The sequence below is a fragment of the Podarcis muralis genome, chromosome 5 (assembly GCF_964188315.1).
Source record: "Podarcis muralis chromosome 5, rPodMur119.hap1.1, whole genome shotgun sequence".
NCBI lineage: Eukaryota > Metazoa > Chordata > Lepidosauria > Squamata > Lacertidae > Podarcis > Podarcis muralis.
The window spans coordinates 52,082,011-52,097,500 of record NC_135659.1 but is presented as its reverse complement, the minus strand read 5'-3'; the positions used below and the strand labels follow the sequence as shown (position 1 = coordinate 52,097,500).

The 15,490-nt window shown below is 39.1% G+C and overlaps 1 protein-coding gene across 13 annotated transcripts in view; it reads left to right on the top strand.

Moving 5' to 3' along the window:
• ST3GAL3 (ST3 beta-galactoside alpha-2,3-sialyltransferase 3) overlaps window positions 1-15,490 on the top strand; it is a 188,463-nt gene that overhangs the window by 64,326 nt on the left and 108,647 nt on the right. For 7 of the 13 annotated variants that reach the window (XR_003707254.2, XM_077928801.1, XM_028733756.2 and 4 more), the window contains 2 exons: window positions 2,788-2,830; window positions 15,147-15,239. Coding sequence is in view for 12 of the 13 variants with exons in the window: in XM_077928801.1 (XP_077784927.1) it covers window positions 2,788-2,830; window positions 15,147-15,239 (136 nt within the window). In the remaining variant the exon portion in view is untranslated. Of the gene's footprint in view, window positions 1-2,787; window positions 2,831-4,047; window positions 4,109-15,146; window positions 15,240-15,490 lie in introns of all 13 variants that reach the window. The other 6 variants (XM_077928802.1, XM_077928803.1, XM_077928804.1 and 3 more) reach the window with 3 other exon arrangements.

The following is a 15,490-nucleotide window of genomic DNA, read 5'->3' as shown; positions in this document are numbered from 1 at the left end:
AAAATCTAAGCAATTATTGGCCAGTTGCCTATCTCCCCATCTTGGGCAAGGTTCTTGAGTAGGTGGTCATGGACCAGATCCAAGTGCTCTTGGAGGAAACTGATTTTCTAGATCAATTTCAGTTGGGGTTTTGGCCCGGTTTTGGCACAGAAACTTGCTTTGGTCACCCTTTATAAAGACCTTTGTTGGGAGAGAGACAGGAAAAATATGTCCTTGGTCATTCTTCTTGATTTCTTCTGGAGCAGCTATCAGAGTAGGCGGTGGGTGGCATTCCTTTTCATTGGTTCCAGTCCTACTTGGACAGTCTTTTCCAGAAGGTGATGCTTGAGGAGTGCTCTTTGACCCCATGGAGGCTTCATTGTGGGGTTCCTCAGGGTTCATTTTATATCCCATGCTGTTTAACATTTACATGAAACTTTTGAGTGGGTTCATCTGGAGCTTTGGAGTCTGTTGTCAATAATACACTGATGACACACAGCTCTACTTCTCCTTTACCATTGTCTTTCCTTGGTAATGGACTGGATGACAGCCAACAAATTGAAGCTCAATGCAGATAAGACTGAACCACTGTTAGTGGGAGGTTGCCTGCTCCTGATGGGGTTGCTCTCCCTTTGAAAGAGTGGGTATGTAGCTTGGAGATACTCTTGGAACCTTTGCTGTTGCTTGATGCTAAATTGGCTTTGGTGGCATGGCCCAGCTGTGCCCCTATCTGCACAGTGAGAGCCTAACTTCTGTTGTTAATTACTCTGGTAACCTCTAAGTTAGATTACTGCAACACATTATATGTGGTGCTGCCTCTGAAGATGGTTTGGAAACTTCAGCTGGTGCAGAATTCGGCAGCCAGGTTGCTCACTGGGGCAATAATATGTTTGAGCATATTAGACTGATCCTGGCCTGACTGTTGCTTGTAAGCTAGTTTCCAGGTCCAATTCAAAGTGCTGCTTTTGACCTATAAAGCCTTAAACAGCCCAGCACTTCAATACCTCAAGCACCACCTCTCCCCGTATAAACTGACCTGGACTGTTCAATCATCATCTGAGACCCTTCTTCATGTGCTTCCTCCATGCGAAGTCCAGAGGGTGGCAACACAAGAACATGCCTTTTCTGCAGTTCAGAGAATCAGAGTATGGCTCTTCAATAAGTAACAAGGGTAGATTGTATTGCCACAGTAAAGGGTCACTAGGGGTCTGTTGGGTTTAATAGGTCTGAAGGAAGCTTAAAATTCAATTTGCATAATGTATGACAATTGGTTGTTTGCATCAAATTTATATTGATGCCCACAAGATTTTGTATGCTATTGCAACAAATGACTGAGATATCCACCCGTGTAGATCCCCACCCAAAGTGACTGGTGCCTGTTATGAGTATCATTGCTCAGGAGATACCTAGCAAATCCACAATGCTTAATCTTTAGTTGAAGGCACTGGAATTTTAGAGTGTTCAGAGCTTCCAGTCTTAAGCCGTATTTCATTTATATTCCTTGGAACTTTTTGCCTGTTGCAGACTTTGTGTTGATCATAATAATAATAATAATAATAATAATAATAATAATAATAATAATAAATTTTATTTATATCCCGCCCTCCCCAGCCGAAGCCGGGCTCAGGGCGGCTAACAACAGTCAAATAGTCAAACAGTCAAATTCTAAAAACATTCTAAAAACATTTCATTATAAAATTAATTAAAATCAAATTGTTGGCAACCGATTAGGCATCATGGGATTTATTCAATTGTTTCCTGCATGATTTTACCTCTTGCAGCCCAAATGTGTAGATAATATGGATCAGGGAAAGTATATAACACTTGCTTTCAGATTTGCACTCACTCAGTGTTAATGATTTGTCTTCTCAGTAACCTTCCTAAAGGAAAGTTTAATTATATAGTATGTCTTGTAATTAAAATGCTGTTTCTCAAAATGCAGTATTGTTGGCTTGAAAATGTGACATTATTATCTTGTCTTTTTAAAAGAATGTTGTGTTTTTGCTGGGGTATGGTGAGGTGACGGAATTCATTTGAAAGTTTATTTGACTTGATGAGAAGGTGTAAATGCAGCCTGTAAATTTTGCACATCAGCACTTGAAGCAGCTGGAAGCAGGGCTGCTACTGTTCCTCCTTTGCTAGGCAGGAATGCAATTTGGATTGAAACCTCTGTAAGACTTGAGACTGCCAAATGGAACAGGATGGGAGGTTGTTGATACTCCCTTCTGCTATACCCTTTTGAGTAAAAATGCAAGGGTTAAATGTAGTTCTTGGCTATGCTTTATACAGACTACAGCATGTGGAAATATATCAATACCCAATCAAAAAACAATTATTCTGGGGTGTCTTGCGCTGTTTCTATAGGGAAACCTATTTTGAAGGTCCTCCCCAAGTAAATGCAGGCTCTGTATTTAATTGTGGCAGGAGTTACAAAATAATCAGTTAGAAGATGAATGATCATGCTTCAGAAAATTTGCATGACAACTCGCGTTCAGGATCAAGTTGAAAGAAGTATGTGTGTATATAGAAAATGCAAGTGCATCTTTTTTCTTTTTTCTAGGTTCTTTATGTAAAATAGTCTATTTAGTTCTGACTTTAGAAATTAAGAAACCAGAAATTATTCATCTGATGGTACATTTAACAAGAACTTCTTGATTTATTAACCATGCTGTCATATCCAGTTTCTAAACTTTTGTGCCCTTCACAAAAAATTATCTTTTTAAAAAGTTTCTGCTCTCTTGTAGGACACCTGATGATGAAAAGTTGTATTGCCTTAATTACCTGAACTCTCCTGCTTTTGTCTTTCAGAATATGACAAACTGGGATTTCTCCTGCAGCTGGATTCCAGACTGTGAGTAGAACTATGGAAAGGCTTTTTATTGATCTAGCATTATCAGTTTCCTCTGGAGACAAAATAGATTCTGATCCCTAGCTCTGTACAGTAGTGCTCAGTAGTATGGCACAAAGTTAACAGAGCTGGTTGGTAGCTTCTTCCTATTTTGCTCACAACTGTTCTCTTGGTCAATAAGATTCACAATTGCACTTTTTGTTGTTGATAGCTGATTGCACTGCACAGTCTCTTCTCAGGAATAAGACCAATGGTGGTAACCTGTACTCCCCCTCCCCAATTTGGCCACTGTATTTTTTTTAATGTTGTTTTTATTAGTACTGAGAAGCAACTGGTGCTGTTGAGCCCTGTCATAGCTCTGGTATTTCAACCTCTTCACCAAGACTAGTGTGACCATAGGGATGTGATCTCCCTCTCTATCTTCTCATTGGATCGATCTGACCTGATGAATATTCCTATCTGTTCTTCAGTAAGGTATATCACCTTGCCTTGTGTATGTCATAAACTTTAAAATTACAACTAAATTTGTAAAATGACAGATCACATTCCCTGAACAGGTTTCAAAGGGCAGAAGCTTAACATTGTTTTAGATGTGGGTACTCCATAGTTGACTGAAAAAGTCAACCTGTGCTGTCAGGCTTACAGTCTAGAAATACATGACACAAAATGAAAATGGAATGGAAGTGGGGAGAAAATAAGCAAATTACAAGTTTTTAGTTACAAGTTGTTCTAATAACTAGATGGCGAGCGAATGTGTTAAGAAATTGCTGCTCTCAGGTATAACAAAGGAATGGATCTGCATTCCTTCTCTTGCTTTTGCTGCAGCCTGATGTAATGGCTGTAATGTAATGACTGTCAATGGAGGACAGAGCCTGGCTTCTCAGCAGAATTGGTTGTGGCCCAGCATCCTTTCTTTTCCTTCCCCTGTTGTAGCCTGATATTAATGGCTGCTGCCAAGTGACAGTAGACGGAGCTGTCATTCAAAACATCTGAAGGGCACCAGGGTGGGAATTGCTGTAGTAAGGGCATACACAGTTATCTGAATAATGCAGTGACAAATTACAGAGGAAATGGTAGAATTAAATTTTCTCAAGCAACTTCATTCAAACTAATTGTAAGTGCTTGTCCTACACATAGAGTAAACTTGGAAAAAAATTTAAATTTGAACAATTGTCAGCAATTGTGTTTAATATTGTGCTTTTTCTGTTGCTTCATTTCAGGTTACTATTTAATAGCCAGTGCAGAAGTATAAAACAGGTGTGAAATGAAGACTAGATTGAAGTAAGCCATAACCAGTGATAAGGTGCAGAGAACTATGTTAGTCTGTAGCAGTAAGAAGATATAATAACAAAGTGTGACACTATGAGGCATGGGTGGGGAACTGTTTCCAGCAGGCAGAATGGCTGCTAAGGTTGTCTAACCCCTGTGGGCCATTCTGTCAGGTGGCACATTTTCCTTTGCCCTTGCAGTTTGAAATCAAAACATACGGCTAAAGGCAAAGAACTTAACAAGTGCTGCTGATCAGGTGGCAGGTAGGCAGGAAAATGGCCTTCTGGCTAAAATGACCCCTATTTAGGCCCACAGGTCAGAAGTTCCCCATCACTGCTATAAGGCATGCTGACTAGTTTGTGGCACACATAATTTTCCTCAAGCAGGGGAAGGTTTTGTAAGATTCATTCACATATATGCCACTTTCCACCTTCTGATAAGATGTGTATACACACATGCATATACGTGCACACACACGCATATATGAGTTAAGGTATGTAAGAATATGACAACACCAGCACCCTTTTATTTCAGTTTTTCATGTGTTCATGTTCTTCCTTATGCCATGCTCTTTAATATACCCCTATTAGTTTTCAGTGTATGCATTTTTCTGTATGCACTTATTCCTCTTCTAACTCATCACATATTATTAAAATATTGTAGCCAGGACTCAGCCTTTCTATATGTGGAAGACTGGAAGCAAACAAGTCTCATCAGAAGAGAGTTTGTAGAATAGAATTGGCTAGCCCACTATCATTATTCCTCTCTTCTTTGAGTGCATCCACTGACTCAGATCAGATGGAGCAACTTTTTGCTTCTACTTCAAGATTCCATGAGGAAGACTTCATTAGCGGACACAAAAAAAGTGATTCATGTTTTAAGTGTTCTAGTTTGAAGTAGGAATGAGCCAGGCCATTCCTCCCTGTTCTTCTATTTTGGAGACACCTCTCACTCACTAACTTCCAGCGCTCTGCCCTTCTTAAGCAGAGGGACTGGATCATGGCCTGTATGAATTATGAATATTGACCAAGTAGAAGGTAGTATCCAGTCTAGCCCAGTGTTGTTTGCTCTGACTGGCAGTGGCTCTATGGAGCATATGCAGAGGTTTTTCTGCACCTGTTAAAAGTCTCCTTTTAACTGGAAATGCCAAGGATTTGTTAGTGCCTCTTGTGGAGGCCAGTTTGGGCTTCATTTCAAACTTCAGGAACTAATAAGTTCTGATTGTAGACCACAAATTCCTGTCAATAATTAAAGGTATAGTCATTTGATTTTATTTTTTTAATCTGCCCTACCTATTTTGAAGGGGGTTGTCAACAATTTTAACAAAAAAAACCCCACATTATTTACAAAAATAGATAATTTGGGCAATTTCATGCAAATCACTAACTGAGGTCAACCATTTATGTTAGATGTGCTAGCGAGAGAAATCTAATGTCTGCTAACGAATAAGATTTAAGGTTAATTTGGGGCAACAGTCTGTCCATCTTATTTTGTTAATTTGTTTTTAGATCCAAATTCCTAAATACTCCAGCCCATCAAAAGGCAATGGTTGATATAAGTGAGCATTACACAGAGTTCCAATTCATTCAAATTCTTGAGTATCTAGCAAGAAATCTGAATTTGGTGACTACCTGCACAGGTCAGGTATAGCTGATTGGGTAGTTGTACCAAAAATAAATATTTGGATAGATTACCTGGGCATTTAGAAAGCATAAATGAACTAAATATTGTTGTAATGGGTTGGGAAATGCAGTATTATTCAAATATTGTTGATTTTACTAACAGAGGGGTGTGTGTGTGTGTGTGTGTGTGTGTGTGTGTGTGTGTGTGTATGATTTAAAAATGATATGATATTACATTTTTTCATTGAAGCCCACAGTTTTCCGGCGGAACTGTATATAGCATGCTTTCCTTTGATCCATTAGCAATCACTGGATGTTTCCAGTGCAAAAGCAGTGTCTTGTTGCAAAAATTGAAGATTCCAAATGTGGAAAACAATATTTTCGCATATTGGCAAGAAAGTCAAAGGAAAGGGTTAAAAACTAATCTCTCTCTCTCCAGAGCTCAATGCAGAAGATAATCCTGGGGCAGGGAGAAGTTCAGAGTGGAAGACATCTGGGCATGGTGCTGCATGGATATTATGTTCTGGTTGATGACCCTGTTGACAGAAATGGTTTCATTATATGGCTGTTTTGTAGATGTGATTGCCCCTGTGGAATTCTATTGCTGATATGTAACTCTGTAACAGTGCCTTAATTGGTGATGGTGTCTCCATGCCTGTATGACTTTGTGAAAGAGAGCTTACTGAGCTCTGACAGGGAATTCTTTATCATTTCACCAACAAAGATAAAACAAATGAAGAAACTGTTTTTTGTTAAACTAGCTTTTGAATAATGCATATTCCTTGGCTCATAGCCATGATGCATCTATATTTGGGATGTTATTCCACAGGTGTAAATATAATGTGGTATTTTACATTGGGCTGCTTATGACTTTCTCTTTCTTGTGATCTCTGCCTCTTTTTTTACATTGTTGACGTTCAGCCTGTACTGTTCAATGTGACGTAAGTCACACTTGTTATGTTCGCAGCTAGGTAATGATTGCTTGGTATTATTTTCTAGAATTCATGGGAATTGAAAGGAAATGAGAAAAGGAGGCTTTCAGTATATCAAGGGGGGAATATTAAGAGTGAGCACTGTGTGAAACTGCATGCGGGCTAATATTGTCAGGCTGAAGTTCTGCCAAATAAGCTGTGTTCACACTGAAAATGAAAAGTTGGGGTGCAGAAAAGAGGGCAGCCTCATAGGTTTTTTTAAATTGGGTGGTAACTTGCACATAAAGCTTTAATCAAATCGGCAGCTGCTACACTTACTGACAGGCACACTGTAAGCTGAATGGCTCTGGCAGACATTTTAGGCACTATATGTAAATTATGCGAAGCTATAGATTGTAGGACTGTTTCTTGACCCATATAAACGTACTTGGCAGTCATTCCATTGTCTACTCTAGCCTGTCGCTAGAAGAGTAACCTTGCATGAACAGTCTGTGCTTAATCAACTCCATAAATAATTGCAGATGGCAGCGTTAGTACAGCATGTATTCTGAAGCCCAGAAACATGGATTTGCTATAAACTGCACAGATTAACTAAAATAGTGTGTATGGTAGTAAATAAACTATAGTACATGTATTTATTTGGTGGCTGCATTAGTTACTTGCAATGTTAGTGTCAGGTGCTGTGTGCACATACATTCACAAACTTTTAGTAGTGCTGGCTCCAGGGAGATCACATAATTGAAACTAAGGACTCATGGGAGGGCTTCCCCACCAGCCATTTTCCAGACATTCTGCAAGCTCTGAGGATTTGTCTTTGTTTTATTACATACTTGTGTTATATCTCCCATATCTATACTAGAAAGGACATATTACACTGTAATTGCAAACTTCTTTGTAAGAAATAAAATGTGTAGAAATTGAGGTCTTTGTCCAAAATAAGAGGAGAGCCAAAAATAACAACCTTCAACCTCTCAAACCCAAATGAAACTCAACCCAGACTGCGAGAAAACCATAAAAATGGAGGCAGCCTAAGCTTAGGAACCCATGGAACTTGAGTTACTAGTGTTTATTTAAATGTCTTCCCTACACAGCATTAACAAAAGCTTAAGCAGATTCCTTTGCCTCTTATTTCTGGGATGGTCTTGCGAACAGTGTTTTTCCACTTGAAGCTGAAGACACAAGTATTTAAGTTTTAGGAGGGCATAAATAAATACTTTGGCAGATCTGACTACTTTTACACATACCGTGATTGCATTCAGATTAGATTACTGCAGTGTACTCGATGTGAGGCTGCCCATAAAGAAGTTCAGAAACTACAGCTGGTGCCGAGTGCTGGGTTCAGCTTTGTGGAATATATTACTTCCGTATTATGTGAATTGCAATGGCTTCCTGTTTGTATCCAGGCACAATTCAAAGTTCTGGTTATAACCTAGAAAGCCCAAAATGGTTTGGGACCAAGATATTTGAAGGACCTCTTCTCCCAACTAAGTTCAACATAAAGAGGCCTTGTTCCATGTCCCTTTGAAGGTTGGTTGGAACTTATTGTTAGTAGAGGGAACTCCCTCCATTGAGAAGCCAGGTTAGCTCACTCTTTTAGCCTTCAGGAAAGCAGTGAATGAAGACATTCCTCTTCACCAGACATTTTGTTTTTTTAATTCCACTACCAATGTGGTTTGTGGTGTTGCTTCTGTTTCTTTATCTCTCTGTTATTAACTGTACAGTGGTACCTCGGGTTACATATGCTTCAGGTTACATACGTTTCAGGTTACAGACCCCGCTAACCCAGAAATAGTACCTCGGGTTAAGAACTTTGCTTCAGGATGAGAACAAAAATTGTGCTTTGGCAGTGCAGCAGCAGGAGGCCCCATTAGCTAAAGTGGTGCTTCAGGTTAAGAACAGACCTCCAGAACAAATTAACCCGAGGTATCACTTATTGCAGTGATCTTAGAGCATATTATCTCTTTAAACAGAGGTTTGCCATGGATGCTTTTGAGATTCCTGTATTGCAGGTGGTTGGTCTAGATGACTCTGAGTCCCTTTCAACTGTAGTTCTGATTCTATGGTTGAGCAGCGATTCAAACCAAAGGCTCTTCGGTCTATACCCAGTACACTATTCTCTTCACTACTGTGTGCATCAAGAGATGTTTCATTTGAAATGGCTTTGAGCTATATGGTTCCAAGTTTGTCTTGCTGATAACAGTTTATCTTTAGCAAAAGGAATTACGTAAACTCATCCACCAAAAGGCCCATTATTATTTTGGTTAATTTTGGAGTTGTGCGGGTTTTTCCCTACTAGAATATGTAGATAAACTAGATGGAATATATAGATGTGTATTTGCAAAATTGAACTGACTGGAAACAGATCCTACTAGGGTAAGGCCTGATTAGAAGTTTGTTCAACCTTTTGAATGGCAGAATTATATATAGAATATGCAGTGCTTAAGCTTTTACAAGGAGAAATCCAGTAATAAAAGAATGAAATTGAGGTGAAACATAACCTCAATAAGAATGAGAAATTTCATAAGAATAAAATTGAGGGGATAATTGCAATATAATAAAACAGAACTAATATTAGGTTAACATATTAGAGGCATCTCTGTGTGAAACAAATTTCCAGTCCTGCACACAGTTACCTGAGAGTAAGTCTCATTTAAATCATGGGTAGTCATGCATTGGATTTCACTGTTGTTAAGGTTGTAGATACTCATCACTAAGAGTATTTTAAATCAGATCTGACAAATCCCCAGTGAATGTACATTATGGGGCGGTCCCAAATTGATATGGAGATGCACTGGAAGAACTAATGTCTTTTCATTCTTTAATGGCTAGGATTCTTCTCGCCCACAGGCAAATAAGCAATTGCTTTAACTGTTCACCCATGCTCTGGTGAGCGATTTTGCCATACTCCATGGCTTTGTTTTGGTTTTATGTTATTTTTTCTCCATGGTTTTCTTCATAAGTCATTTTAATTTGTTCTCAGTATTATCTTATGAAATTTAGAGCTCATTCTACTAATAAAAATATTTTGTTATTAAGCTGTTAAAACATGTTTTATTTAAAAATCAATGCAGAAAGTTTTAATATCAGTTTTGGCCCCCACTTCCCTCTGTGTCTCGTGGAGCTGGGCTTTGTGTAAGCTCACCACATGCACAAATAACTAAAATAAATTGTTTTCATCCTTTCCTTACTCATTGTGCAAGGAATTTAAATCAATAATGTCTGCCTTCTTTCTAGCTTACTGGTGCGTATATAAATGCAGCTGTATTATTTTGCACAGTATCGTAAATTGGAGTCCTGGCATGAAAGAAATATGAACAAAAGTGAAACAGAATTGTACTCTGTGATAATAATGAAATATAACTCTAAGCTCAATTAAAACTGGCTGGACCAAGACCATCTTGGTCCACATATGAAGTTTGTGGATGATAGGCATCTTATTTGCCAGAGGGAAAGCTCCAGAATGTTTGGTGTTGGCAGGGCAGTAGCTTCTGTTTTAACATGATAACATGACTATTGCTGTTGGGGCAGATTAGCTCTCAACCCTCTTCAAAGATAATAGAATTCACATTAATCTCCATCCTGTCTGTGTCTTTTTGAGTCTTGCCTCTTGCATGAAGTCTGATTATATTACTATGCAATTTGTAGGTTCCCCCGTAACTCACTATTGCTTTGAAGATCCCAGCTATTTTCCAGTATGGGATCTTGCAAGTCAGAGGCAGATCTAGAATTATGAAATGACATTGCAGTGGGGATTAAATTTGCTTTGATTTCTTAGTTAGGCCCTTGACCCATGTGTAGTATATGATAGTGGTAGGTTTGTTGGGATGAGGGGGGAGGACTGCTATTCTTTGTGCTTTGGAAACATGGCGTAGCTGGAGCTGATTTTGAAGCTCCCAACACAGGAATGGTGACAGGCTTGCAAATGGAAATGGAAACAAAAAAGTGTTGTTGTTTTTTTAAAAAAATCTGATTAAAAATGTGTATTGGCAGGGATGTACCTGCCAGATGCTTACTTTAACAAATAACCAGCCTATCATCCACCACTTGAGGGCTTTTCTATAAAATAAAAAGTGATAATTGCAATATAATAAAACAGTTTGAATAGACATAAAAGCTTTGTTTGGTGAAAACTGTAAACAGGTTCCAAGGAAGTATATATTTAAAGAAGTGTCTTTGAATTCTGAAACCGTCTGTAATAAATATTGCAAAAACCAAACAAATAGTTTAACACAGTGGGTGTCAAATCTCCAGTCCTGAGGCCCAAAGTCTGTTTCTTGCAGAGCAGGCTCCAGAAGGCTTTAACCTCTGATGATGGGGTGGAGGAAGATGAAGCTGCCTGAAGCTGTTGGGAAAAGAGCACATGAAAAAATGAAAAGCACAGTGAGAGGAAAGGGAGATAAATGTTGGTTTCCTATACTGATACTAGTTATATATGTTATTTCCCAGTGGGAAGGAATACTGCTAACAATAAAATAGAACCATAGAATTGCTAAGTTGGAAGGGATCCCGAGGTTCATCTAGTCCAACCCTGCAATGCAGGAATCTCAACTAGATCACAGTAGGCCTCAGCCTGCCCCAGAATAGTGATCAATAGGCTGGGCCTAGCTTGAAATATAACCCCTGCTTTTCAGTTGCTGTCCAAGATGCTATTCCCCAACTTGGCTGGAAGTAACTATGACCACCCAGGCCCAGAACAGGGTTCTCTTGTGACAGTAAATATTTACTTACTTATATTTAAATATTTACATGTATAATCCATACTATCTATCTATAGTATGGATACCACCCTTCATCTGAGGATCACAGCATGATTTGCAATATAAAAATACAAAAATATGTAATATAGTAACAAAGAAAACCAATAACACACACACACACACACATAAAGAGAGAGAGAGAGAGAGAAGCCATAGATTGTTTAAATAGCCAAAGATCTGGTTGTAGAGAAACAATTTCGTCAGATGCCTAAACATATGTGAGTCTCCCTGGGGAGAGCATTATACAAATGAGGAGCCACCACAAAAAAAGGCCCATTCTCATGTTGCCACCCTTTGGACCTCTCATTTAGGCGGAACACGAAGAAGGGCCTCAGGTGATGATTGCAGTGTTTGGGTCAGTTCATATGGGGTGAGGCAGTCTTGAGCCATTAAAGCTTTATAGATCAAAGCCAGCACTTTGAATTGGGCCCAGAAACAGTCCGGCTGCAGTCCGACCTGGATTGGTATTATGTGCACAAACCATCTTGCCCCGGTGAGCAACCTGGCTGTCAACACTGTCCCACTTAAACAGGATAGCCATAGCTGTCAAGTGTCCCTCATTTGAATGGACAGTCCCTTATTCCAGCGCCATGTCCCGCTGCTGTCCCTTATTGATGGATGTCCTATAAATGATGTCCCTTAAATTTCAAAGGAAGCAGCTCCTCTCCCTCCCTCCCTGCTGGCCAGGGAGGAGGGAGGCTCCAACTGTGTTGCTTGGCTGTGTTGCTCACCCAATAAGAAGTCTAAGAACGACGGGGGGGTGGAGCTTGCATGCCTTGTGTGTGGCTAGTTAATGCAAGCTGAGGGGGGTTTTGAATGCTGGACGCCATTTTGTTGCACGTGCTGCTGCAAACTTTGCAGTGCAAAGCCAGGCCGGGGAGCCATCTTAAGTTGAGGCTGCATAGGCCTTGTGGTGCATGTGATTCAGATTCTATTCAGTTGAACCTCTAGTTATAAAGTTGGTTGGACAGTGTTGTCCAGCATGAGTTTGACCAGACTGCAGGAGGACAGGAAGACTGGAGTGCCTGGAACAGGTGAGGCTGCAGGTCCCTTATTTTCAAGGCTGCTGGTCCCTTATTTTCAAATCTGTAAGTTGACAGCTATGAGGATAGCTGAAAAAGTCTCCAGTCCTAGCACATGGGACTGCATAGCTGATAAGATTTCAAAACTATTCAGTATTGTATTTAGCGTTTCTTCTGCTTTAGGGAGCTAGAAGGTATCAAAGGTTCTATTCAAAAAGGAAGAACACTTAGAGAAGTTTATCTGTTGACAAGGCAAATAGAATCAGGGTGTAAGTATAGCAAAGAATCAAAGTGTTAGGAATCACTAGGTTGTTCTTATCTTTAGTTATTGTAATCTGCATTGTACTGTTGTGGTGCCATTTACAATTGACAGTGGTAATACTGCACTGTAAATGTTTTAATTAATGTCATAAGATGCTAGTGTACCTTGTTTTTATTTCATTTTTTTACATTAATGTAAAATATTAGTGTACATGATTTGGAATCCATGGCTGGGTTTTGGCTCTTTGTGAGGATCTATCTGAAATATCCTTCCTTTGGCACCTTGATATATGACCGTCCCGGTTGCATAATGCCTTCAAGGTGCTGTGGGGAAGCAGTCTTTTCCTTCCTCTGCGGTGTTTTCTCTGATGTGGTTCAGGTTATTAGCTATATGTATTACGTAAGTTTTCAAAGCTGGCTGTGAATGTCTTTGTGATAGTTTAATAAAGATTGAGATCTGTAGTGGTTAATAGGGCTAGACAAATAAATACTCCCAGATAAAGAGAACAGTGCTTGAAAAACTATGAAAGACTGACCCAAGTATATCTACAGAATGGGGTATGAGTAGTGCTAAGCAAATGGAGCTGGCAGCTGTGGTTGGGTTGCAAGCCTAGCCTTGCTTGTGGCACTTTGGAACACAAACTTTTACTACATTTGAAAAAGTTTAATAAGTTTGTCTCTGACTTCAATGACTTTGGGAGTAATTGTGGGTTTTATGGTACATGAGCACATATGTTCCTAGTATGGCACCAGCAAGTCATCACTAGTCAAGAAAGGATTTACTCAAGGATATTAATCCTTTTTAGGATCCGTACAGAATATACTTTGGCATTTTGAATTTAATTTTTAAGAAAACTTTACGGACAGGCTAGGGGAATACATCTTTATGCATTGTGCTAGATATTTTGTGTCAGTGTAGACATTTTGAATGGATAATAGGACGTGGTGTTAATGGCTTTTTTTCTTTGTTGGTTTTAGCTCCTCAAATAGAAGGATATTCCCAGTTGTATGGGCTTTAAATAATGAAAGCACATAACATAATGGTTGTATCCAGTGGTGACTTTTCACTAGTACCCCACTCACACAAGGCAGAGAACCCGATTTCCTCCCAAAATCTGAATTACTGTTGTACAGTGATGCTCCCCTCTCTGTTATTTCTGGAATATTTGTATTATAGCTGGGACACTATCCAGGGCAAAATATAAAATGAAAATTTAACTTCAGTTCTATTCACTACCTATATATGCTGTTCAGTATTGTCTCAAACAATGAAAATGTCTGTCATGTATAGATTCTGCTAAGACTTCCTCAAAGAATGACCTCTCTCTTGAATAGTGCTGCTTCCTGCACATGCAGTCAGGCTTTGCACTGCATTTGGGGAAAAGTTATGCTGTGATGCCTTAGCTGGCCTTCAGCTTTATTAAAGATGGTGGTTTAAATATTTATACAGGTTGAGATGGAGCCCATATAATCAGAAGTGCAGTTGCTGTGGTAACTGTGATCCTGAGAGATTGCTTTGCTTTCTTACTACTTTAAATCTTAAGAAAGAAAGAAACCTATGATTTGTTAATTTGTGTTGGTGTTGATAACTCAGGATCAGATTTAAATCCAAACCTTTAAAGGTATAGAGTGGCTCCAACTGCTTTGCTGAAAGAGCAACCATTTTACAAAAGGTATATAAGTAACATGTTACAATTATTATGTGACCAATATTCTTTTTGTATTTGTCAATAAAACATTGAAAGGAGAGGAATTAAGGCAGAAATTAATGCCCCCAATAGCTACAATTATAAAGGTTGTGATATGTAGCCCCTAAGAGTTAAGTATGGTAACTTGGGAGTTTTTGGTGATAAAATGGCAGACACAAAATCCAGTTTGTTTGACTCACATAGCAAGTGGCTGTTTAAAAGTACTTCATTCTCCTCAGGCCTAGCAGAAACATTAGCTGCTCAACCACAATGCTTTTTCTTAGAATGTAAAGACATATCCATTGATTGTGAGAGAGGACGAGCAATTAGAAAATGAACTTGGGAAACAATGTTGCGCCTGTGATAGAGAAATGTCAACTGCCTCCATTCCCACACTGCCTGGTAGAAATTTGTGGTAATTTGGTTAGACTTGCTCTGCAAATAGTAACTTCACAAGGCATGTAGATCTGTCATGCAACAGAAAAATAGTCTGACAAGAGATTCTTTGTTGCTACTTACCTCCATCTTTTTGGGAAAGTTCAAGTTTAAAATAGCATATGAGATCCCTTTCTTTACCTTTCTTGGTGTCTAAAGTCCTATAATGGCTGGGAACATATTAGGTGCTCAATGCTATCACATTCTTATTTGTTTAATATTGCTTCCCCCCTGTTGCTGCTCTTAACTATTTGAGGAAAAACAATTGATAAAAGGTGACACAGCTGACATTTCTTATACAGGATTAGCTTGATTCTTTTTCTTTCTTCACAGGCCTCCAGAACTAGCATCAAAGTATGCTAACATCTCAGAGGGGGTTTGCAAGCCTGGATATGCATCTGCACTCATGACTGCCATCTTCCCAAAGTAAGTTACCTGTGCCTTCAGGTTTGTGCATTACAGACCTTTACTCCTACCATAATATTTTCCCCTGTTTGTGGTATGATGATGATGACGATTATTAAGGTAATATCGTAATTTAGAGGTTTGGGGGACTATATTCTTAGTGATTTATAAATTATCAGGGACGTATGTTACAGTAACATAAAATAAGCTAGTTTTGTGAAGCCATAATCAAAGCCACTTAACACATTTTGAAAGATTTAAAACATCATCTC